Source organism: Ruditapes philippinarum, unplaced genomic scaffold (assembly GCF_026571515.1).
Source record: "Ruditapes philippinarum isolate M1 unplaced genomic scaffold, ASM2657151v2 ctg3527_1_1_1_1, whole genome shotgun sequence".
NCBI classification, from domain to species: domain Eukaryota; kingdom Metazoa; phylum Mollusca; class Bivalvia; order Venerida; family Veneridae; genus Ruditapes; species Ruditapes philippinarum.
The window spans coordinates 63,424-88,825 of record NW_026862735.1 but is presented as its reverse complement, the minus strand read 5'-3'; the positions used below and the strand labels follow the sequence as shown (position 1 = coordinate 88,825).

General features: G+C 31.9%; 1 protein-coding gene across 4 annotated transcripts in view; it reads right to left on the bottom strand.

The window, feature by feature from the left end:
* LOC132720028 (inter-alpha-trypsin inhibitor heavy chain H3-like) overlaps nt 1-25,402 on the bottom strand; it is a 29,504-nt gene continuing 4,102 nt past the window's right edge. Inside the window, exons 1-20 of one of the 4 annotated variants that reach the window (XM_060704010.1) lie at nt 23,292-23,332; nt 22,401-22,488; nt 21,006-21,076; nt 20,550-20,713; nt 19,973-20,083; nt 19,354-19,510; nt 18,947-19,046; nt 18,487-18,638; nt 17,752-17,872; nt 16,726-16,890; nt 10,169-10,336; nt 8,392-8,516; nt 7,983-8,205; nt 7,051-7,241; nt 4,972-5,047; nt 4,601-4,669; nt 4,345-4,476; nt 3,836-4,018; nt 3,142-3,345; nt 1-3,029 (exon numbers count right to left, since the gene is read on the bottom strand). In XM_060704010.1, coding sequence (XP_060559993.1) covers nt 2,803-3,029; nt 3,142-3,345; nt 3,836-4,018; nt 4,345-4,476; nt 4,601-4,669; nt 4,972-5,047; nt 7,051-7,241; nt 7,983-8,205; nt 8,392-8,516; nt 10,169-10,336; nt 16,726-16,890; nt 17,752-17,872; nt 18,487-18,638; nt 18,947-19,046; nt 19,354-19,510; nt 19,973-20,083; nt 20,550-20,713; nt 21,006-21,068 — 2,631 coding nt within the window. In that variant the 5' untranslated portion in view covers nt 21,069-21,076; nt 22,401-22,488; nt 23,292-23,332 and the 3' untranslated portion in view covers nt 1-2,802. Of the gene's footprint in view, nt 3,030-3,141; nt 3,346-3,835; nt 4,019-4,344; nt 4,477-4,600; nt 4,670-4,971; nt 5,048-7,050; nt 7,242-7,982; nt 8,206-8,391; nt 8,517-10,168; nt 10,337-16,725; nt 16,891-17,751; nt 17,873-18,486; nt 18,639-18,946; nt 19,047-19,353; nt 19,511-19,972; nt 20,084-20,549; nt 20,714-21,005; nt 21,077-22,400; nt 22,489-23,291; nt 23,333-25,402 lie in introns of those variants that run through there. The other 3 variants (XM_060704009.1, XM_060704007.1, XM_060704008.1) reach the window with 3 other exon arrangements.

Sequence of the window (25,402 nt, the reverse complement as noted above, 5' to 3'; positions counted from 1 at the left end):
CAATGTGATTCTATTTTATTTGGAAACACTCTATTTACATGTTTTTATACATATATACAATTACAATTTGTTCAGAAAGCAACAAACTTTTTCTGATTAAAAAAAAAGGCGTGGTATAGGATAACATTATCGAAATTAAATGCCGGATAGTTTTAGTTATACAGTTATATTATTTTGTAAATTTTATATTCCTTCATTTAATAATATCAATTCAGTTCATAACAAAACATCAAAATTTGCATTACATAATGTCAGATGAAATTTCGCTGTCTTTTAGATGTTTTGTCAAACTAAGTTAAACTGTTTGTAAAATATATCAAAAACAAACTCAACCGCAATCATGAAAATGAAATCCTAAAACTTTTCTTTATTGTTTTTCTGCCTTTTCATTTTCTTTCAGATTAAAACTTGGACACATTTTATATAATAACCTGTAGCTTTTATACTAATCTACAAGACTCATGTTTTGTATTATGTTATTAAAACTTCAGATCTAACTTCAGAATAAAATGTAAAACACTGTCAATAACACTATAGACCCTTCTCAAATTATATGCATACCTGGAATTCCAGAACCAGAACGAGGTTTAAATGGCACGAATGTAAACACACTGACCAGTCTTATCTCACTATATAGCCACGATGTCGGGTGTTAATAAAGAAAAGTTCAATTAACATTTATGTGTGCCTATGTGCTATTCTGATGGTAAATATGATTTACCATATTCCAAAGGATAAAGATTAAAAAAAACAATGACAAATTATGGATGACTAACTTTCTAAGATAAGAAGGGATAAAGGGTCATTGTTAAAAGTAATTGAAGCACCTAAAATAATATTTTGTAAACTTTGACCAATATATGAACAGAATAATATTTTTGTAAAAATACAGGTTTTGTAAATTTAGAATAAAACAATGGGAGAACTGCTTGCTTTTAATCTAACAGTTATAACAATTAAAACTTGTTAATTGTAAATTGTAAATTATTGTCTGTTCAAATATATGTTACAAATAGAGGATTGAAGCTGACTAATAGTTACCATATCTTATTATAAATATATGTTGTATATTTTAGGGTCACTGCATCTACTGTGGTGTGTTCCAAACATTTTAAACTGAGGATTACTTTTGGACTCCACTTAAAAAATGGTTCTATTCCATCAGTGTTAATTGGGTTGAACAAACAACTCTAATTAACAAGGCTACTTATAAGAAAAATTCTTTCACCAAAGAAAATGCTCATTGATAGGTAAATTTTATGATAAAGTCACTGATTTAACTCCCATATTTATCATTTCATTTAAATAGATATAATATAATGCTTATTTATGTTAAATAAATGTATTTGCTTATAGAAAAAAATCATTTAAATTCTCACTGATATTGAATAAATAATATGTTTTGGTATAATATACATGTATATCTTTCAGCATTGTCCACAATGAAGATGAAGAAGATAATGCAACAAGTACCAATTGCCAACCATCAACATCTTATGTGTTTACAGAAACACAGGAAGAAAATGATATTTAAAGGCTTCATGAGGCTTGAACTGGAGGAGACCAAAAAAAGTAAAGACCCTGCAACTCAGCTGAGTTTGTATTGAAATAACAAAGGAACATGCACACGTTTGCATTTGTGTCATTGTTACATGGATGCATGTCAGATGTTGAGATCTCCTTGAACTTTTTGAAACTGGTGATGATGTGATGGGTGATAAAGGGTTTACATTAAGGAAGATACTTCAAGACAGGGATCCAAGTGTCATTGAATATTTCAGAATTTGTATAAAAGACAAATTTACACTAGAAAACAAGAGAGAGACTGATCAGCAAGAAGCAAAAACCAAAAGAATTAAAGAGAATCATCTGTTTCATTTCTGTCAACCATGGATGGACAGTAGCTAGTATGTATACTACCTAATTTTAATGAGACCATAGTGCAATCATGGGCAAAATGTAATAGTCTGTCTTAATTTATATATTGTTTTTATATGTATATAAGTTGGTATTTCAATAAAAAAAAGCATAATGAAAAACAATATCATATCAGGAAGTATTAAAGTTTAGTCTTTATCAAAATTTTGAAATAAATAAGAACATTCATTCTTTCTCTGTTTTTTTTTATGGCATTTCCCTTAATTATATTGCGCAACCAGTATCTGCTGGTAGTACAGGAAGTACAATTTAAAATTCAAAAAGTACATGTATACATAGAGTTTGGTTAGGTATTAGTTTATTTCAGATACTATGGTAAACGGTCTTTTACAATACATGTTTCATATAATACACCTAATACACATCTGATTAAGATTTTCCACAGGTCATTAGGGGCTTATTTGTAAGATTCAATTTGCAATTACCTTTATGTTGGCATCAAGAATCCGTAAATAACAGAACAACTAAGATTATATAAAACAAGACACCACAGATTTATATCTTATTATCAGATTTATATTGTGTTAGGAAATATGTTTATGACAGCAAAATTGAAACCGAAATTAAAAAAATCTCTTCTCAAACCATTAATGGATAACTCACAAATATAATTGAATTCTTTATAGAAGAGAACATAATATATTAATAAATAACTCTATAAATGAGAAATTAATGTTAGGAACCAAAGATAAGTCAATATTTCATTGTATCCACAGCTTATACTGGCTTATCAGCTTGCCAGTTACGCCTCGTTCTGGTTCATGTTCTAAAAATAGCTGTAGAATATTAAGAATGGTCTAATACACTATATAAAATTTACTTATAAAATCGTGACTTTGTATCAATTCTGTTACATATTCGATTTTACTGTACTAAGTAATCTGAAATGTTTCCATCGAGAAGAGCACCGCCATTATGTTGTACCATCCAGCACCGGACAGTGGCATTGCTGGCAGGATTGAGTCGAGAGCCTAAAGTTGCCATAAGTCTCCGGGGCTTCTGTGTGTTCCCACTTACTCTCAACTGACCCATTAATTTTCCTTGATGACTTTTCGTTTTCTTCAACACGACTTTCCTATGTAAGAACTGACCTAAAATCATAACACATCAGTTTAAATATCAACTTATTTTGAACACTTTAATGTTAACTATTAATTTCAATATAACAGATAGTTTGCTATAAAATGAAAAGAGCTTTGATACCTAGAATTCCATGCGTGTGGTAAGATAGGCCTTGATGCTCGACTATATATATGCCTAGAAAGTTGACTTTTCCCGCCCGGAGCAATGACCTTGACTTCAGATGTCTCATTATAACAATGGTTATCCTGTCCTCAAACTTTACCATCAATTCCGAGCCATCTTTGTTAAAAACTATTATGGCCGTTCCAAGATTTAAGAACGTTCCTGAAAATAAATAACAGTTGTTAGTTGAATAATGCAAAACAAGAGAAAATTAGAAAAATCATAGACTGGAGCGGATGGTATCTTTACATTATGAAAGAAATTGACAATTATAATGATTGTAAACTATTGTTTTTCAAACATGAAAGCTCAAAGTGTGAATTAATATTTAAAAACATTGTTATAATTCGATGATAATTTTTTATCTTATTTTCGATCTTTTAGAAATAATTTCAAATATAATGTAAATCATCAATAAAACAATATGCTGTTGATGACATTTAACTGCCTTTCCGACCTGTATGCAGGTTCTTTTGCTCACACACACGCACACGCACACGTACATACGTACATACGTACATGCACGCACGCACAACGCACACGTACATGCGTATATACATACGTACGCACACGCACACGCACACGCACACACACACACACACACACACACACACATTTAACAATTCTTCAATTGCATTGAAGCATTTTTTACCATTCATCCAGTGTACTGTTTCTCCCGTAAATGTGATATTTGTTGGTGTAACGAGAAGTTCAGATCGCCATCTTTTAATTGTTATCTCGCCAAGGTAAGTCTTTATGTCACCAGACTTAAACTCATACTTTGTCGTCGTTTTAATCATTTTGTTGGCAACTACCTTTGCATCTATTGCTAAACCTTTAAAGTAAGAATACTGTATATGCTAAATAGAAATTTTAACAAATTAAGGAACATGTTCACACGAATTAGAACAAATATACAGCATGAAAAAATACTAAAATCAATAAGAACTCATAAAACCCGCATTAAACGCTTAAGCGGATACAAATATGAAATGTTACTATGTGTACATGAGTAAATAAGAAACTTTCAACTTCATTTCAAAATGTTTTAATTAATTTTTTAATGCGTTGACTATTGTTTGTACTTTCTTTAGAAAAATAAAATCTTCTATTTATATAATAACAATAAACTAACATTCCCAAGCAATGTAAAACACTTACCACTATATTTGTCATTAACAAGTGTATAGACGTCACCTTCATTTCCCATGACGTCAAAACAAACTGCATTATCAAGACCTTTTATGTTAATTATAAAATGAGGATCGTTGTCAGCCGACATTTTTGGATTATCTGCAACATGTAAATGAATTAATTAATTCTAGTTCAGATTTTATTCACAGGACATTATGTTCAATTCAGTGTTCTTGAAAATTTATATGAGAAACTTGGTGCAAAATAATCAATTGTATCTTACTTTTGATCACCCCAAATGGCCCTCGCAATCTTAAAGCAGATCTATCCGGTTTAAGGTCTTCAACATCTTCTGAAACAAAAATGTATAAATACCTTATATCTTTGATATAATAGATATGAAATTAATAATTTTAACACGTTTATTTTGTTCATGAATACCATAGAATATTACAGTATACTATCTATCTACTATTTATGCTGTATATAGTGTCTGATTTAGGTTAAGATTTATAGTAACTCAGTAATGGATAACTGCTTAAATGAGAATATAATGGATAATGTGTAATCACTAAATTGGATATTTCGAATATAATGATAAACTAAAACGAACATTTCATCCAGACATTTATATAAAGATCAGAAGTTGCTCACGTGGTGGTTCTGTTGGTATTGGTTCCACTTCAGGTTTCGTCACAACCATCGAAGTCAACGGTGTTACAAAGCCATACTGAAAATTAGCATGCTTAAGTACAATAAAAAGTTTCATATACTACCTCTGACACAGGTATATAAAAATGAAGCAATGTTTACACTTGAAAATGGTCATTATAAACATTAAATTTAAATTCACGATTTCGTCATTTTTAGCTAGGCTGAACAATGGTCAGGGTGAGCTCTTGTGACCGCTTGATGTGTATAATACGAACGTACGTCCCTCAACAATTTTATGTTTGCATACTAACAGTTTCATGTTAATGTGATAGCATAACATGTATCATTCTTCTCTTGAATCGGTCTGATTCCATCTTGCTTTCCTTGAAGGCTAAACTGAATAAAATGACCCCATCTGTGAGACGAAACTTGCATAATATTTGTATTATAGGTAGATCTTGTTTTCTATATTGAAAGGACCATATCACCAAAATGGTACAAAATAGGGATATAGTGTCGGGTCTGTATGATAATGGCTATATTTTGTTTTCATTTTATTCAACAAAAATACACAAAACAATGATTCCGATTTTAATTAACCTGCAAACTGGCCAGCACTTTCTAGTATTATTTCATACAGTTGATTCATAAGTTGAAAACAAAACAGCGCACAGGAATATGTAGGAAACTACATGGAAGAAAGATCTGACCTTGATATTTTGTATAAACATATTTCATTTCTTAGAATGTGGAAACATGTTACAGTTTACAATACATTTGTATATACAAAAAAAAACAAAAAAAAAAAAACAAACAAACAAAGATAAAAAACACAAAATTTTAAATATTCTTAGAAATTATGGTTTGAATAGAAGACAAAGTATCTTATAAAATACTTCTCCTTACCTTGACATTTATAGATCTTAAATGGCAAAGTTAATAATAAATTCAAATGGTGGGCATACAATAAAATAACTCACCTTTAATAAATTATTGGATGATGGGAGACTTTATTAAAATCGACAAGCTTTATACAGTGTAGTGTGTTATTTCTGTATTTCGTTTTGATCATATGCTTTTTACAAGGAGGATACTATATATAGACCGTTAGCAAAAATTCGAGATATATCTTTTATACAACCTTTATGATTCCCCAAGTGTATTTATATCGCACTTATAAGCGAATCATATTATTTGAGAAACTTTGTAAGATAATTGTATCAAATGTCAAAATCTCAATAAAGGAAAGGAACTCGTTACTTTTATAATTGTGATCAAGATTCTGTATTAACCATTATATATCTATAATGTTAACAAGAAGTATCTTTAAAAGAAATATACTCGGCCGAAGTAAAACTGGTTAACTTACATATATTAGTTCTTAGTTTTCCATGCCAAATTAAACAGAAATGTAAGCATAGCAGGGTAATTAATCTTGAAAATGGAACATTTTGAGATGTATGTGTTTCTAAACAAACCTGCCGTGAATTTCTAACACCAATATTTACGCAGTCGGTAGGCAATTATTTTCATAAAATACTTGATTAATATGCAAAAATATATGAAAATCATAAATATTATATCAATTGAACACATCAATAACCATATAATATATTAGACACTTATTGAACATCAAAAACTAAGGGTACATGATAAGTTTTGATATTATTCTCATTATTTTGGACAAATTTAAAACTCAGAGCTTGTGTAAAATGAACTCAGTAAGTTCTTACTTAAAATAAACTTTTCACTGGAAAATATAATGAGATTTGAATGGAAGAAGTATGATTAAACATAACTTAAATATTTGAGCAATTTAACTAGTAGTTAAAGAACTATCCTTTACATTTTAGTTAAGAACTATCTAAGAATGATGGGAACTTTATCCTTTACGTTTTATTTTAGAATTGCCAATGAGATTCCCATATATGATTTTAGTAATTTTGAAATGACCAATTACAACTCGTCTTATATACAGTTCTTTCCTGTAAATTTTACAGGAAGTCAAATTGATTTCAAACCGGCCTTGGCCAGAAATAAACAATCGGGGGCAAATTACGTAAACAAGTGAATGTGTACCTGTAAAGACAAGTCTTTCGCCCTATTTTGTAAAGCTTCCTTTACTGTATCGTCGATTTCTCCATCAGCCCTATAAAGTAATTGCTTTATTGTAAGATACGCCCATGTTTTCTCCGTTATTTCTTGGAAATCGGTGAGTTCCATCAGGCTTTCAGTTTCAGAGACATCTATGTAGTTGGAGTCTTTATCAACTTGAAAAATACATGCATATATAGATATCATTTATTAATGATAGTCCATAAAAGTAATTATGGTGGCATATTTCTGGCACCAGATAACCATATAACTAACTACTTAATTAAGAGGTTAACTAGTGACGTAACTAGTTAACCTCTTAATTAACTAGTTAGTTACCAGGTTAACTAGTTACGTAACTAGTTAACCTCTTAATTAACTAGTTAGTTATCAGGTTATCTGGTGGCAGAAATATGCCACCATAGGTAATGGAATTGTTGAATTTCTTATCTTAACAATAAGTTTGTATGCACACAAAATATTTTTTACATATAATAAAAACATATAATTCTAACTTCATATAAGTAATAAAAATAAAATTTATTTGAGCCACGTCACGACAAAACCAACATAATTGGTTTGCGACCAGCATGGATCCAGACCAGCCTGCGCGTCCGCGCAGTCTGATCAGGATCCATGCTGTTCGCTTGCCAACTCTATTACAAGTAGAGAAACTGATAGCGAACAGCATGGATCCTGATCAGACTGCGCGGATGCGCAGGATGGTCTGGATCCATGCTGGTCGCAAACCCATTATGTTGGTTTTGTCGTGACGCGGCTCATTTATATGTTATAACAGACGTAAGAGGATTTTCTTCTTGTAATAAACATTTTTAGCATGTTGCCTACCTTAACAATCACATGCTTACAATACTTTATCAAAATACATGGTACACTTAACAAAAGTGTTAACTCACCATTTAAAACCAAAGTTCCGTCGAGACTGTTGCTTAGGATTTGCAGGTCAAAAGTTGGAGCCCCTGGATCAGTCAACTTACCAGCAACGACAAGTTCGGACCCTTCGAAATAATTTTTAAACTCCGACTTGGTCAGACTCGAAGGGTCCACAGTGTCACCGATATATTTAACTGTCACGTTGTTAAGTAACGTTACAGCAATCTCATCGTAGAATCCACTTATCTAAAATAAATTTAAATTATATTTTGTTGATTAAAATATTAAATCCATCTCTACCTCGAGATAACAATGTTTTTATCTAGTAATCAGAACATACTGAATTTTCTGTCGTCAAATACATGGAAATATCCTTGCATAAACATGTAATCTTGGGTATGTAGAATATATGCTAAAATTAAACTTACTCACCTGCAAATCTGAGTCAGAGTCCTCGTATATCTTTCTGGCAATACCGTCATTCCGAATGGACATACTTTTCATTAGATTCCAATCAGCATCTTTGCCAAATGCTAGACTAAATATCGGTACCTCTCCTTTAAAAAGATAAACACTTAACTCAACCTGATATTTTAAGAATAAACGTTTATTTTGCAAACAAACAGATGTATGATATAGACGATAACTCAATCTAACGAGTTTCAAATGAATGATAATTATGTGTCATTAGAAATTTAACCATACAATACGAGAATATATTAAACACGGATTAAGAAATCATATTGAACGAGCGGCAAGGCAATTTTATATGGATTCTCAAGCTGTGTACGAGTCTGAACATATTCCCTTATGTACTTGTAATGTTTGACTATATCAAATTATATTGAAAAAGGCAAAATGTGATCTTATTTTATTATTATCTGACGAATCATGACGCTTCTAACGCTCTTAGTAAAAATCATTCGGATACTTTGGGCGTTAATGGCTTTTATCATTAACGTAACATTAAAAGGTCATTCACAATCCTCTATCCAATATTGGACGATACAATATTGGAATAAATTACACGGTCACATGGTACAATTTAAAAGCAGCGATTGGACTTAATAAATGATAGAGAATAATATAATTAACCATATTGAATAAATGACCTCCATTAGAGACAATGTAAGATGTGACCTCTATCATGACCCCATAGACCCGACTTTAGATGTATTCGATATGAGTATGTAACAATTTTGCCAACATAGTTTTTCACAATTCTTCACGATATAGGCACATACTGTAGTAATGCTATTGAAGTAAACACCAACAACAAAATATATGTTTTAACTTATTTATATACCAAAAATAATGCCTACACATTATAATTTTTACTATTGGTAAAAGGAAGGTCTATATAAATTTATAAATGTAACCATGATAAATGCAATGTATTTATGCTTAAAATAATATATCCCCAACAGTGATTTTATCGCTTAATCAAATCAATTTTTTGTGTTCGCAATTTCATCACGAGGGCGCATCAGAATGCCAGTGATTTCATTAAAATAAGCAAAAAAAATCACTGCTTGGGATATATATTTTCGATTCTAACAAGACATTCATAAATGAATGCTGCCGTACATGATATCTAGATAAATCGATCGTACCTGATTTGTTTCCATACTTTATCCTCCATTATAAGCGCGTCGCATTTTTAAGGAATACTTTGACTATGGCAAAAAGTAATGCCTGATTCTATAACTTTTACCATGGCAAAAATTAATGTCAATATAAATTATGATAATTTTACACTTTGCCAAATATATTGGAGATAAATAGATCTTTAGCAATGATTTGATTGCATATTTTCAAACATTTTGGTCCTTCTATGTACAATAGAGAAATATGTGGGTCGTGTTAGAATATGACTTTTACCATTGTAAAAACGAATGTCTTTATTTTATAATTTTTACAATTGTAAAAAAAGTAAAGGCTTTATCTTAAAGATTTGACCGTAGCAAAAAGTTATTCCTCTTTTTTATAACTTTTTCAGTGGCAAAAAATAATGTATTTTTTAATTTGTTTTATAACCATTACCTCGGCAAAGGGAAATGTTTATATATTGTATATTTAACCATCATGGTAGAAAAGAAATCCTTTTATATTATAACTTTTATCATGGCAAAAACTGATGATTTTGTTTTAAATGACTTCTACGGGTAATAACTGATCAAGGGCTACAATCATTTAATAATACACATACCTTCATTGCCAACATCGATGTTTCTCAATATTGAATTTGGATTTGTTTCTCTGCCTGTTGTTGGTCGCCCGTCTGTTAGAAACACTATAACTGGGGATCGTTCGTCTTCTTGCCGTGAGTTACGGAGTAGCTCCAGACCTTTCAGTACAGCTTCATTAATGTTTGTCGCTATTATGAAAGATATCACAGGCCAAAAAATGAATAAACGTTTTCTTGATTTTATCTGTTTTTATTCCGTAAAATGTTAAGAAATGCCATGATTATTGACCTGTTTCACTGTAAAATTGTTCTAGCGAATCAAGCTTACATTTATATGATTGTGCACGCATTTCAAATAAATAAAAGAAAAATGTAAATACATCATGAACAAATCGCAATGTAATTCAAATTCAAGGCTCCGGGCTTACACGCTTATAAAGAATACACTTGAGACAATTTAGGATCAGAATCGTTTCCCTGATCTCATTATTATCAAGAAAATATATTAGAGCTGCCAAACAAATACTTTTTCCTCCTGTATATGAAAATCTACAGCTTTGAAACATGACACTTTATTTGTAGGAAATAAATTGGGTACGGGACTGCCATAATGACTCTCTGAATTAACGACTCCCTGTCATATGCAACGCTATTTTATGTGCCTGGCGCAATTTACTATAAATGTAGTCTGAATTAAGCGACTCCCTGTCTGACAAGCGACTGTGAAATCCGACTCCAAATTCGCCATTTAGACTGTTCCCCGCCCCCCCCCCCCCCGGTGCCCTGAATTTTAGGTAACGTTCGGTTTCCAATCGAAACTACTCGGCCCTTTCCGTCAGTCTTCGGATAAGGACCTCGAACACAATAGTATGAATACACAGAACGGATGCGGTATTTCGGCCAAACCTACGCTAAGAAACTAAACATGTAAACAAATAGTAATTTAATGCTAGGAGTTGTTGGCAAGTTTATTTCCAATATATGTAGTAAATGTCCACCTAAAATAAGTGAATTCATAGGTACAAAAGCAAACAATACATTATTTATATATTTATTATTATGTCTGTATAAACCGAAAGTACAAAAAACCAACCTGTTGACATTTAGTCGGATTTGTTTAAAATTAAACATCAGTGGGCATATTTAAATTACAAATTGTTGTCAGACATATTTTCAAGCATAAGAGTACCGGAACAGCCATTAGAAATCAAATATATACATTCGTTTTTGTATACATTGCTTGCAATGTATACAAAGTTATAAGCTATATCTCAGAAATAGATACAGGTTTATGTTTTACCGAACAACAGAAACTAGTTCTTCATTCTGCAGTATTTCGACTACACATCATTAAAATAGTGTTTGCAAAGTTGTTTAAATGCTTTGAAAGTTCCAAATCGTTCATTTTCATGAAGTAATAGACTCTACATTCCTTTAAAGAAAACAAAAATTAACAGTTCATTGATAAAATCGTAGTTTATACCTACGCGTTAAACTTCGCATATACGCATGCGCTTGCTAGCATGAATGAATACATCGTAAATATAGTAAAGTCAGAGTAAAATCGATACCGCTTATGCTAAAACAATACAAAATAAGCTTTTTTTAAACCGCTAGTTTGTTGTGATTAAATGTCCGATTTTAAAATGTATTACACCAATAGAAAGCTTTGGATCTTAGCTTCATCACAATATAAACTTCAATACATCTTTTGACTCCAAAGTATTTAAATTAACTGTTAAACCTACCATATGTCAGACCATTTTACATGCGATTTATACAGTGAGATTCGCAATGATAAGAATAGCCTGTCGTCTGCTAGATCTGAAAGAGTATATCGGTGTATTATATAAATGGGACGAAACATCTCAGATAGATATTAAATCAAATAAAATTCCTGATTTACATTTATGCAATAAAATTGCCCTAAAATGTTTTACAAAATGGGTATGGAGCTCCGTCACAAAATTTACCAGCGTATACCGGAAAATGTTTTTTTTTTTTTTTTTTTTTTTTTTTTTAAAAAACTGGCAATTATCGTGACTTCGAAAAATAGAAATTTCGTAAGCTATTCTTTTGAATACCTTTTTTACACATGATTTTCCTTTCACTTTTGTATGCCTTAGATTTTTGAAAAGAAATATGTTTCGAAATTCAGCGAAGATTGCCTGATTCAGTACGGATAAAAATAAAGATTCGGCCGCTCGACCTTTCGACCCATTACAATTCATCGAACTTGGGATATTGACGATTAAGCCAGAGTATGGAGCTAAATATAGGCATATGTGGCAAGATTCGACGAGAAGAAATAATCATTTGAAACTGTAAATCAGTGTAAGCATTAAGAAATAAATACATTATGTTATTTTAATCTGCTTATATTAATTGCCGAAAAACACCAATCAAATACCGAAAAACACTTAAAATACAAAGAAATATTAATTCAGCAATATAAACAATTTTTGATGGTTATTTGATGAAATTGGTTTTTGTCGGTTATTTGATGAAATGGGTTCAATAATATCAGTTTTAAATCGATGATATATACAATTGGTATAATTCCAACAAAATAAGTTTTATCTACTTTTTTCTATCCTTTAAATGATTAAAATTTACTTTCTTTTTGCAACCAGTGTAAATTAGAGAATGATTCTATTCTGTATTAAATGCGATATGAAAGTGTTTTTCGGCAAAGTAACAGTCTAGCGTCAAAAAAACATGGAAAAGCCGGAAAACTCATTTTTACGGGCATTAAAATAGTCGTAGTTAAAACAAGAGCCGCTATTATTTTTCAACCTTTTAAATGAATAACTATTACTTTCTTTTGTTACTAAAGTAAAATGTCAGTGATGTTATTTTTATAAATACAGCATGAAAGTGTTTTTCGGCTACGTAACGGTCTAGCGTCAAAAAAATGGAAAAGCCCAAAATAAAAAAAAAACACACACATTTTTACTTGCGATGAAATGGACATTTCAAAAATAAGAACTATTAAATAAAATTTTCAACCGTCTAATTGAATGATTATAACATTTTATTTAATTTTTCCCATGAAATATGGTGATTTATTATATACTTATAAATGAAATATTGAGAAATATTGCTGAAATAAAATGCGTATTTTCATTTTCCGTATTTTCACTGTAAAAATTTATTTTTCACTGCAGTGAAACATATTTTCCGTATTTTCACTGGTGTCTTGCCGGACTACTTTCTTTTAAATTCTGCTAGTACCCAAAATTTAAGGGAAAGTTTTTCAAATTTAAATGTCAAAAAAGAGAAAAGTGTATATAATAAACAGAAAATTCAAGTTTTTTCTATAAATACATGATTTATTTTCATATTGTGGCATGAAAATTACCATATTTCACTCGTGGCTACCGCCACTCATGAAATATTTATTTTCATACCACTCTATGAAAATAAATCATGTCTTTATAGAAAAAACTTGAATATCCTCTATATATCAGTCAAATATATTTCATATTTTTTAAAAATAAATATGAAATATAAATATGAAAGTGGGCGGAGTCAAAACTTATATTTATTTTAAGGGACTTCTTTCGCCGTTTTGTTTGAAAAATCTGATAAATACAAAACAACTTTTTCTTGAATTTTGTTTTGAAAACTATCTAGCATGATAGAAAATGGTCTAACTAAGAAAATTAATCCGAACACCAATATCTTTAATTCAGTTATTAACGCTGAACAGACGTTTAAAGAGTTGTTTACATGACGTCACAATGTAGCGCCAAACAGCGCGTGCTTACGCATAAATTACTGCGCGCTGTACAATTGCAGTTTGTAGCAAGCAAGGGGATTCGTTACCATTTCTTTGATAATGAAATTAAATAAAAAGGTTATTTTTTCGTTTTTCGTGAAATATGGTATATATTTTCACTCAACATGATAAAATGCCACATATTTTCACTCGCCGTACCGGCTCGTGAAAATATGTGGCATTTTATCATGTTTCGTGAAAATATATTCCATATTTCACGCAAACGAAAAAATATCCTCTTAATATGTGTAAGCAATGTAAAATATCAGTAATATTTTTGTAATAAACATTGTATGAAATTGTTTATCGGCTATGATACTGCCTAAGCGTCAAAAACATAGAAAAAATAAATAAACAAACAACACATTTTACTTGCAATAAAATACTAGATATATTTTTTAAAACATGCTGCTAAATACATTTTTCAACCGTTTAAATGAATAACTATGACATAGAATTTATTACCTTTGTAAAATGTCAGTTATTATTTTTTGTAATAAGTACAGTATGAAAAAGTCAGTGGTGAAACTTATATGTTGGCTCAGGGTGAGGTTAGCCTGGGTTCCAGTCTGTCGATTTTTTGTTATGTTTCTGTTTGGCAAAATCGACACTATCAAAACGACGAACGAATACGGAATATTAAGCGCATATGTTATGAACAAAAAAAATGTTATGAATAAGCAAAAACTATCAACGCCTGAATCCCAGACTGGGTGAGGTTTTAGATTGTTGAATGTCGGCCATCCATCTTATGTCAACTCTGGTCTGTCCACATTTAGCATCGTCGGATACCCACGGCCGAACCATTTACATTTATCAGTTATGTCATGTTAAATGTTAATCAACCATGTGTATCCGACGCTGACATTACAGTTGTTAACAATCTGCTGGTCATTTAGTTTGTTAACACTCTACTGGTCACACTTTTGTCCCAATTGTCACACAACATCGTAAGAATGTGTGTGACAGGTTTTGCTCGAGTTTGAACATGGATCACCTTGGTTGAAAATCAAAAGTATGTCACAGTAGCCAAAAAATAGAAAAAATGTTTTAGCTCAATGGTTCATCTAAAGTTAAGAAGTTGGTAACACAACCTGATTATGGAAAAACCCTTGTTAACTTGCTGTCCAATATAAATGGATTTCTTGGAAAGGTTGTTCATGAAGACTATATGTAACAATTATTGAATAATGAAAATATTACAATACATTTGAATTGTTGTGATTATAGATTTCATTTTTATTAATTAACGATAAAGTAATGTATTTGAAAATTAATGTGTAGAGATTAATACAACGCACCGGAATATATTTATTAATGCATCAAAGTACAGTACATAGAGGTACTATAATTTGGTAATTAAGTCGTGTAGGATGATTCAATTAATTGACTTTGTATAGAGTACAAGCCAGATCATGTATTTTATTAGATAGCATCACTGGAAACTCAATATGACTGTTTCAATATTCTATACTGCAGTCCATTTAAGGGGTGTTTCAAAAAATGATTTCTTTATTGCTCATCTATCAGCTTGCCCTAGCAATACACAGATGGAACATTACATCTTCCTTGACTCATAAATAACTTTTGAAGAAAAAAGCCTTGGTGCATGTGAATCACTTGTTAGGGACATTGATCTTGGTCAGAAGATGATCCCTATTGTTTTCGAGGTCAGTAGGTTAAAATCAACATGGCTTTGATGACAAAAATGGATTATATTATCAAGCAATGTATACTTCAGTACTTTCAGTGCTTTGATTCATTATCTCTGTTACTGTTTACATCTGAAACCACGTGGTAGAACTACTTTCAATCCGTTTTGCTTCCGAGATTATTATAGATAATAGCCGAGGCAGTTCCGAATGGTTCGTTATCTCGCAGGGCCTTTTGCTCTTTGTTGTAGTCGGTATCCGGTTAATTCTTGAAGCTGAATTACTACATTCCTTTCCCTAAAATAGTCTTAAATTTCCCGGCAAGGATTTTTTACTATAAAATCAAAAGTAAAACGAACAAAAACTTGTAAACAAATCTTTTTGTTTATAAATAGATTACGAAAGCTAATAATTCAATAACCCACTAGAGGGACACCCTGATTTTATACAATTGACGTTTACTAGCAACCTCGGTGTGATATTACAATTGTCTAAAAACAGCATTGGAACCCCACCCCTCCCCGAATATTACGACCACTTACAATGTCGCAAATGTAAACAATGTCACACAATTGGTGTTCAGACTAGAAAACAATTGATCAATTAAGTGACGTTTATAATACTTTTTTTGAGAAGTTTTGATGACTCTTCTGTTAGTGCAGAAGTATTCAATACATGTATCCTCTTTTAAGCCCATGTCCGGGAAAATTCCGAAGTGTTAGTATGACCTAGCACAACGTGCCAATTGCCAGTTAATGTGACACAGTTGGAACTGATAATATTGTACCCTCTGAATCAAACCCAGAACCGTAAATTTTCTACATTGTACAGTATATTATTTTATTATATCTTTTTTGAAATACAATTTCAGAAATAGTATATATAATCAATTATCGCTATTATAAAATGGGCCTATATATCATGTACATGTTTCATTGGAATAAGTCACTACTTAGCTATACATGAACATGTATATGTATATATATAAACCAATATCGGCTGGTTTGGGAAGGTTGTTTTAAGAGACTCCCTGTTATTCTTGATTCCCAAAGTCGGTCTCTTAAAACATTCTTGACTGTACTTTGATCATACATATATGGGGACATTGGCAAAGAATGTGTGAGTAACTTAGCAGACATACATACAGCCACCGTAAGTCATTCCTTTAGTAAACGTTTTTGCATCAAGAACCTCTCTCTGAGTTACGTCTATCATACCCGGCTTGTACGTTTTAGCACTTTGACTAAATGTTATTATATTAAATCGGTCTCCCTCCTTCAGCTCATCTAGTACAATAAACATAGCATCCTGTAAACAGAGGATTAAAAAGTTGATTAAAATGAACATGATCTGTCGGCGTTTAAAATTGTAATCGATCAACTTTTGTTACTATGACGTAAATAACACAGCCAATTCAGTCAAGTTCTATGACGAAAAAACATATAGCACAGTGCTACTTTTTGTTTTCTTTGTAAATTGGTGGCCGTTTGCTGTTAAGTCAAATATAAAAATAATAAGTATAATGAACTTCTTATTGACTCAGACGTTTCTTTTAGCTCATGTCCCGAGTGCTAGGGAAAGTTATGCATGTAACCTGCCAAGCAAAATATGTTACAAATTATGATAACTTTAAATGATAACAACAAATAAAAGGAAAACTAATGGTTGTTTAAAGTTATTTAACACAATGATAAACCTCTGACGCCTTTAACAACAACAGCAACAATATTTAAATTACCAGTTCTTAGATTTAGAAATTAGAATATTACAAAAGGTTTTAGTATTGAAATATTTACCAAAAAAAAACAAAAAAAAACGAAGACAACAACAAAAAACTGGCAAGCTGAAAATAGAGAACTATGAAAAAGGACAGGAAAAAAACAACATAAGAAAGTATAGAAAAAAGATAACATGATCCTTATTGGTACGATGTTCATATGAAATGTTTATGCTAGGCGAAAACCAGAATCATATAATTAATTGAGCTATGTCTTTTAAGCAATGTACGCAATAAAAAAAATATCCAACGTCAAAAGAGCATTTAAACCCAGCTGTTTTTAAGAGTAAGAAACGAAATTTATACGTGAACATCAAGACCAGGTTTGAGCTAGTCAAATGACATCAGCATCATTCACGTTGTGTTGTAAATTATAAAGAATTTTAACTTTCCTTTAGTTGTTCGATTTTCCGTCCACCCATTGAACCACTGACATCCAAAATAAAGAGGACGTCTTTCGGAATAACCGTTTTTACTTCTGGGGCAAGAAAATGCACGAAATATCCATTGACGACCTAAACAAGAAAATGAAACAACTTACAAGCAAGATAACAGTAATGGGTTGATAAGATTTAGATTGACGGCAAATGTGATTGACACAACAATGTTCATCGAACGTTATAGTACCTAAATATCGAATTAAACTGTTATCCTGCTAATTATCTATTGTATAATATCACGTGACATATAATAATAAGAAAAAGATGATTTTACACATGACATGATATGAAGAGGGATTAAAGACGGAATGGCATCACCTTGAATTATACGCGAGACTATAAAATGTGTACGAGCACCACACTAAATACCGTATTCCGGTATATACCGGACAAGGTGCCTAAATGATAAAACGCTAATTCGCCTTTTCACCAGCCGAAATGCACTTTAAGACGTCTAATTCATCTATTCTTACTGAATTATGTACTGCCATGAATAACAATGTAAGAATCGTTGAAAACAGCGATATTTTTCTATTTTGTTACACGGTAGTGAATTAAATGACTGAATTATTCCGATTTATAATTGAAAGAAAACATGACTGCCACGATTTACCCTAAATATGTTACTATGTTTGATTTCAGGTATAACTATTATCTTATCTTTTATCTCTGAATTAAAAGAAATGTACCAAAATATCTCCCCCATCCAGTGACCTATCTATATCATATTGTACAATAAACTGTCCAGACACACCGTCCGTGCCTTGATCGTCTAACGTTGGTGAATATTGAATGATTGCACTTCTACTGGTAGGCCTTGTTATTACCGCGAGCGCGTTTTCTAGAGAGAAAAAGAAAAACATAAACAGTTCTTTAATACATTAATAATTATTTATTATGTTGTAAGAGATGAAATGGAAATAAGTTCAAATTGTAGTGTTCACAGTATTAGTAATCAAACAATTTCTTTTTTAAAATCAATTAGTAATAATATCATAACATGTAGAAATTTCGTACCAACGGAAGATACATGACGTTCCAATTAGTAATGTTTTATTGTTGATATTTATGATATTTTTATAATAAACATGGATAAAATATTACATGTTTGAATTTTTTATTTCAATAAGATACTAATTCAATACATACCCTTTACCTCTTCGTTTTCCGTAAGTAAATGTTTCAAAGCTTTGATTGGGGGAACCACGAGCTTTGTAATGTCACGTGATTCCAAAATGGCTACTGTGACCTGAAATTATTAATTATCACATCTATCATATAAGACAATTGGCTGTATAAGAAGCCTGCACCTCTAATTCATACTTTATACAATACTAATCTCTTGCAAGTTTAATATCCTTGAAATTTGTTCCGATTATTTCGAAATGTCTCATAAGGCCACGTGACAAGCTTCGTTCATAAGTCACTACGCGTACAGAGACTGACATGAGCTCAGCTCATTGTAAATCTAAACATTTATAATTGCAAAAGTAATAAAAAATACTTACATGTATATGTTATACTGTTTATTTAATGTCTATATTTTAGCAACATACCTTAAAATCTTTAACGGGATAGCCAGGGTTTATAAATATCTTGTGTTCATACGCCCCTTTGACACGTTTAAGTAGTTCCTGGTATGTTAAATTGAACGTAGATTTACTGAAGGCGGCAACTGATATTTTGACATTGAACTTCCTGGATTCCCGTGGCCTTGAAAAATAATTGCCCAAAAATTAAAAGATTTTTTTTAATATCACTGATTTAGATATCAGAGACAGAAAGTGGAAATCAAAAAATTGTGTAAATTCGCCGCATATTGATTATTTTATAAATGAGTATACAAATGAATACATGTACATGTATACATACATGTTTTAAACAAGCAGTAGGCCTAAATTTTATTATATTGTAATGTGGCCTTACGATGGCTCGATGAATCTTTGCGACAACACTTAATAGTATTTAGAGAGATATTCCTAAAATTAATTTCAAATAAAATTAACCTTTTGATACAGGATACATGTGATTTAATGCCAAAAACAAATGCAAAGTCATAACTGCCTGTGTTCAACCATGATGGAGATGAAATATGACACAGAAGCACATTTTATCTGTTTTCAAATGTTTTAATGATTTTCATGGAAACTAAGCAAAGGGTTAGCTAATAATTACTTTTGACTGACAAGTCCGGCTGTCTGTCCTCTTTTCTTTGCTCTCTCATAATCTTTCTTTGCTTCACCTTTGTCCTTTACTATACCTGGATATATCTGACCATCTATCTCACTGTTAGTTGTAAAAACAACTTTAAGTCATATTCATTATATAAACCTATCACAAAATGTTAAAATCAGAATTTCTTTTAGACCTAAGATTTCAAATAGATAAGTTCATGCAGGTTTTTGAAAAATGACAGTTAAAACATAATTGTTGAAAATGTTCTTCAGACTTTATACTTATTTCATATTTGTGTAACGGTAATCTAAGTTTCGCGCCATTTGACTGCTTAAACGAATTGATTTATATATTTATTACTGTAAAAAACCCTGAAATTTCTTGCTCACTTTTGTTCAAAATATATACTAGAAAATTTGCGCGACTTGTGCAATTGCCTAGAAAATATTTGTTAATATATGCCATTTAAACATATGCCATGGACATCTTTATAAAATTATCGAAATGAAACGAACTACAAGCTTTGAAATAAATGAATGAAGTAAAAAATAGTAACTTCATATGAATTTTTACATACAGAGTAAAGTTTGAAATAAAGGCCTCCTCTGGTAGGAAGACATTGAAGACAGTCTCCTGTGTGTAGTTAGCCGGGTTGGCCACTCGGCTGGTGACCAGTGTAGTAGCAAAGCGGTACTGAACATCGGTTCTAATATGAAGGGAGTATATGCTTGGAGACTGAAACTGTTCAACTTGATCATGAACATTTTGAATAATCATAAACATAATTGAGATTATGGACACCGAATTTTCATACTTGTTACAATAAATTGCAATATATATTTATACATGCATCAAAAGTTAATTCAGTTATCCATCAGTAATAAACATAAAGATCTATAATACAGGAAAAATGTATAAGCTAACTATTATTTCATCCTTCTCGTGACTAAAAGAGCAGCGGCCATTAAAGTTGCAAAAATGTGCTGAAATACTACTACTGTATTGAACAACGTTTCAAAGAGGAAAAATTTACCTTTGCTGGGACAACAAGTACTAGAATCGTCAGAGAAAGAATTGAACACTTGACCGACATCATACTGATAACTGAAACAGCACGACCAGTAACAGCCATTTTTAAGTATAAAAGGCAACAGCAAATATCTAGTAAACAGGGCAACAACAAATATCTAGTAAACAGGGCAACAGCAAATATCTAGTAAACAGGGCAACAACAAATATCTAGTAAACAAGGTAACAACAAATATCTAGTAAACAAGGTAACAACAAATATCTAGTAAACAAGGTAACAACAAATATCTAGTAAACAAGGTAACAACAAATATCTGGTAAACAGGACAACAATAAATATACATGTATAGTAAACAAGACAACAACAAATATCTGGTAAACAGGGCAACAACAAATATCTTGTAAACAAGGTAACAACAAATATCTTGTAAACAGGGCAACAACAAATATCTGGTAAACAAGGTAACAACAAATATCTTGTAAACAGGGCAACAACAAATATCTGGTAAACAAGGTAACAACAAATATCTTGTAAACAAGACAACAACAAATATCTAGTAAACAAGGTAAACAAGGACAACAAATATCTGGTAAACAGGACAACAATAAATATACATGTATAGTAAACAAGACAACAACAAATATTTAGTAAACAAGGTAACAACAAATATCTAGTAAACAGGGCAACAACAAATATCTAGTAAACAAGATACAACATATATCTGGTAAACAAGGTAACAACAAATATCTGGAAAACAGGACAACAATAAATATACATGTATAGTAAACAAGACAACAACAAATATCTAGTAAACAGGTTATAACAAATATCTAGTAAACAAGGTAACAACAAATATCTGGTAAACAGGACAACAATAAATATACATATATAGTAAACAAGACAACTACAAATATCTAGTAAACAAGGTTATAACAAATATCTAGTAAACAAGGTAACAACAAATATCTGTTAAACAGGACAACAATAAATATACACGTATAATAAACAAGACAACAACAAATATCTAGTAAACAAGGTTATAACAAATATCTCGTAAACAAGGTAACAACAAATATCTAGCAAACAAGATACAACATATATCTGGTAAACAGGGTTACAGTAATTAAGTATTTAATAAAGAAGGTAACAACAAATATCTGGAATGTAAGGTAGGAGGTAACATCTCATAAGCAAGGAAATGGCAAAATATGTAGTATACGAATTTTATTATGCTGTAACAATTAACATTTCTTATATACAAGGTTACAGTAAAATATCTTTGTATACGTAGTAGCAGCAAATATCAGGTAAACAAAGATATAGCAAATATCAAAAAAAGTTACAACAAAATATCTGGTATATCTGTTTGCTTAATGTTTCAAAACATTTTAGATTTACCTATTATCCCGTCTGTATTGACAAAAACATTCGATAATGACTACATGAAACCGTCTGGAATATGTTGTATAAGTAGTAGAATATCTTCCTGCAAAGTCGTAAAATATTTACGCTTCTAGGTAGTGATGATGTATAATGTACTTAACGTTTATTCTGGCGAAAGATATAAAACATTCATTCTGAGAAAATCTCTGTATTGTATACAGTAAGCCGTGCATTCTTAAGGTATGGTGGCTAATTTGGAACACTTTTGTGCGTCGTGTTGTCGCCAGCGACAGAACGACAAAGCGCAAAACGGCGCGTTGTCGCACTGTCGTCTTGTCGCTAACAAAGCTCGTCAAATAGCGTGATGTCGTGCGGCGTATTGTCGCGATGTCACATTTTTTCTAGGCTATAATCGAAGGACTGACTATTCGTACATATATAAGCCAAAGACAGGACGATATCGCGACAACGCGCCGCACGACAACGCGCCGTTTGGCGTGCTTCGTAGCGACTGGACGACAAGTCGACAGTACAACAACGCGACGTTTGACGCTTTCGCTAGCGACAAGACCAAAAGGGGATAACGATATAGGTTGTGTTGTCGCTATCGACAACGCAAAGCGCAAAGTGTACCAAATCAGCAAACCATAGTAAGGCATATCATCTAGAGAAATATACAAAAGTAGAATTTAAATTAAAATAACGATGTTTAATTGGTTTAGCACTGATAAATTCTGCAATGTCTTATAATTTACATAACGCTGTTAAATTAATTGATATAACGTAGAGAATCAAACACTAGGCCATCTGATTTGTATGAGGGGACGCAGCCCCCGAATATAAATCAGATTGCCGAGTGTCTTGATGTTCTTTCTCTTTTGAATCATAGGCAAAAATATTAGTTACCCGCACTCCAGAGCATGCTAGGCACCCTCGTACAAATCCGATCGTCTCGTGTTTCAATGCTCTTTCTATTATTATGTAACATCGTACGTTGTGAAAATGTAAAATATCAACAAAATATATTGGTTAAATTGATGTAAACGTTGCATAATTGATGTTACATCGCATAAACGTTATAAAGTGGCATGGCATATACTTTCAAATTTAATCAACCTTTTTATGTTTTTATGTTGCCCTCAATTTTTTGTTAACGTATTATTTTCTTCCAGAATGGGATTAGAACTGTTTTGAATATATGCCACTCACTTGGTAAGTATTTTAAAAATTGGTAGAAATTTCAACAAAAAATATATAAATCAAACAAAAAACATTTAAAAGATAAATACGATATATATTTTATTGAGCACATTAAACTTTTACCCCATAAGCATATTGCGAAAATTGGCCATTTTCACTGTAAAGCCGCCTGTAACAAGTTCAAACTGCTATGGAAGTATGAAAAATGCTTCAATACTAATGAAACTTGGCACAAATGTTGACTACACCATAGCCTCTGTAACAGCATGCTCAATGGTAAATTTCCTGTTACTATGGCAACGGGGAAACGTCTCAAAATTGCCAAAAATCACTATTTTGCATTGTGTTTTTTTCCATCAAAACTGATTTTAAAGTGCTGCAACTTCTCAATGAATTGAGATAGAGTAAAAGGCTTTTCAGCGTCGGTTACTAGCTACCCTAAGATCGACCTGAGGCCATTTTTAGCCTGTCACATGTCCAAAATTTTCTTTGAGATGAGGGGGACTCCGACCCCTTCAAACCCCCCAAACAGAAGGGGTCACATCCCCCTTCTGGCAACCCCCTGATGTAATATTTGGATGGGTGACGGTGCCGAAAAAAGGTCACTTTTTTGAACAACATTTCTCAAACGAAAAACAGTGTTTGGGGTCTAAATAGGGCATTTTTTCACTGTTTGAGGCCTCAAAAAGGGAGGGGGGCAAAAAGCCGTCGAAACACGCTTATATAAGAGAAAAGGTTAACAAAAAATGATGAAAAATATTGGAATTACACAAAAACTAGATTTTCCATGTTAACACATGCCCTAACACCGAAATTTGGTGAAAAATTGTTGTTTTTTGACATTTTTTATTTTTTTAATTAACCTTTTACCCCATAAGCATATTGCGAAAAATGGCCATTTTCACTGAAAAGCCGCCTGTAACAAGTTCAAACTGCTATGAAAGTATGAAAAATGCTTTTATCTACACCATAGCCTCTGTAACAGCATGCTCAATGGTAAATTTCCTGTTACTATGGCAACTGGGAAACGTCTCAAAATTGCCAAAAATCACTATTTTGCATTGTTTTTTTCCATCAAAACTGATTTCAAAGTGCTGCAACTTCTCAATGAATTGCAATAGAGCAAAAGGCTTTTCAGCGTCGGTTACTAGCTACCCTAAGATCGACCTGAGGCCATTTTTAGCCTGTCACATGTCCAAAATTTTCTTTGAGATGAGGGGGACTCCGCCCCACTTCAAACCCCCCAAACAGAAGGGGTCACATCCCCCTTCTGGCAACCCCCTGATGTAATATTTGGATGGGTGACGGTGCCGAAAAAAGGTGTACTTTTTTGAACAACATTTCTCAAACGAAAAACAGTGTTTGGGGCCTAAATAGGGCATTTTTTCACTGTTTTTGGCCTCAAAAAGGGAGGGGAGGGGGGGGCAAAAAGCCGTCGAAACACGCTTATATAAGGGGAAAGGTTAACAAAACAATGATGAAAAATATTGGAATTACACAAAAACTAGATTTTCCATGTTAACACATGCCCTAACACCGAAATTTGGTGAAAAATTGTTGTTTTTTGTCATTTTTTTAATTAACCTTTTACCCCATAAGCATATTGCGAAAAATGGCCATTTTCACTGAAAAGCCGCCTGTAACAAGTTCAAACTGCTATGAAAGTATGAAAAATGCTTCAATACTAATGAAACTTGGCACAAATGTTGACTACACCATAGCCTCTGTAACAGCATGCTCAATGGTAAATTTCCTGTTACCATGGCAACGGGGGGACGTCTCAAAATTGCCAAAAATCACTATTTTGCATTTTTTTT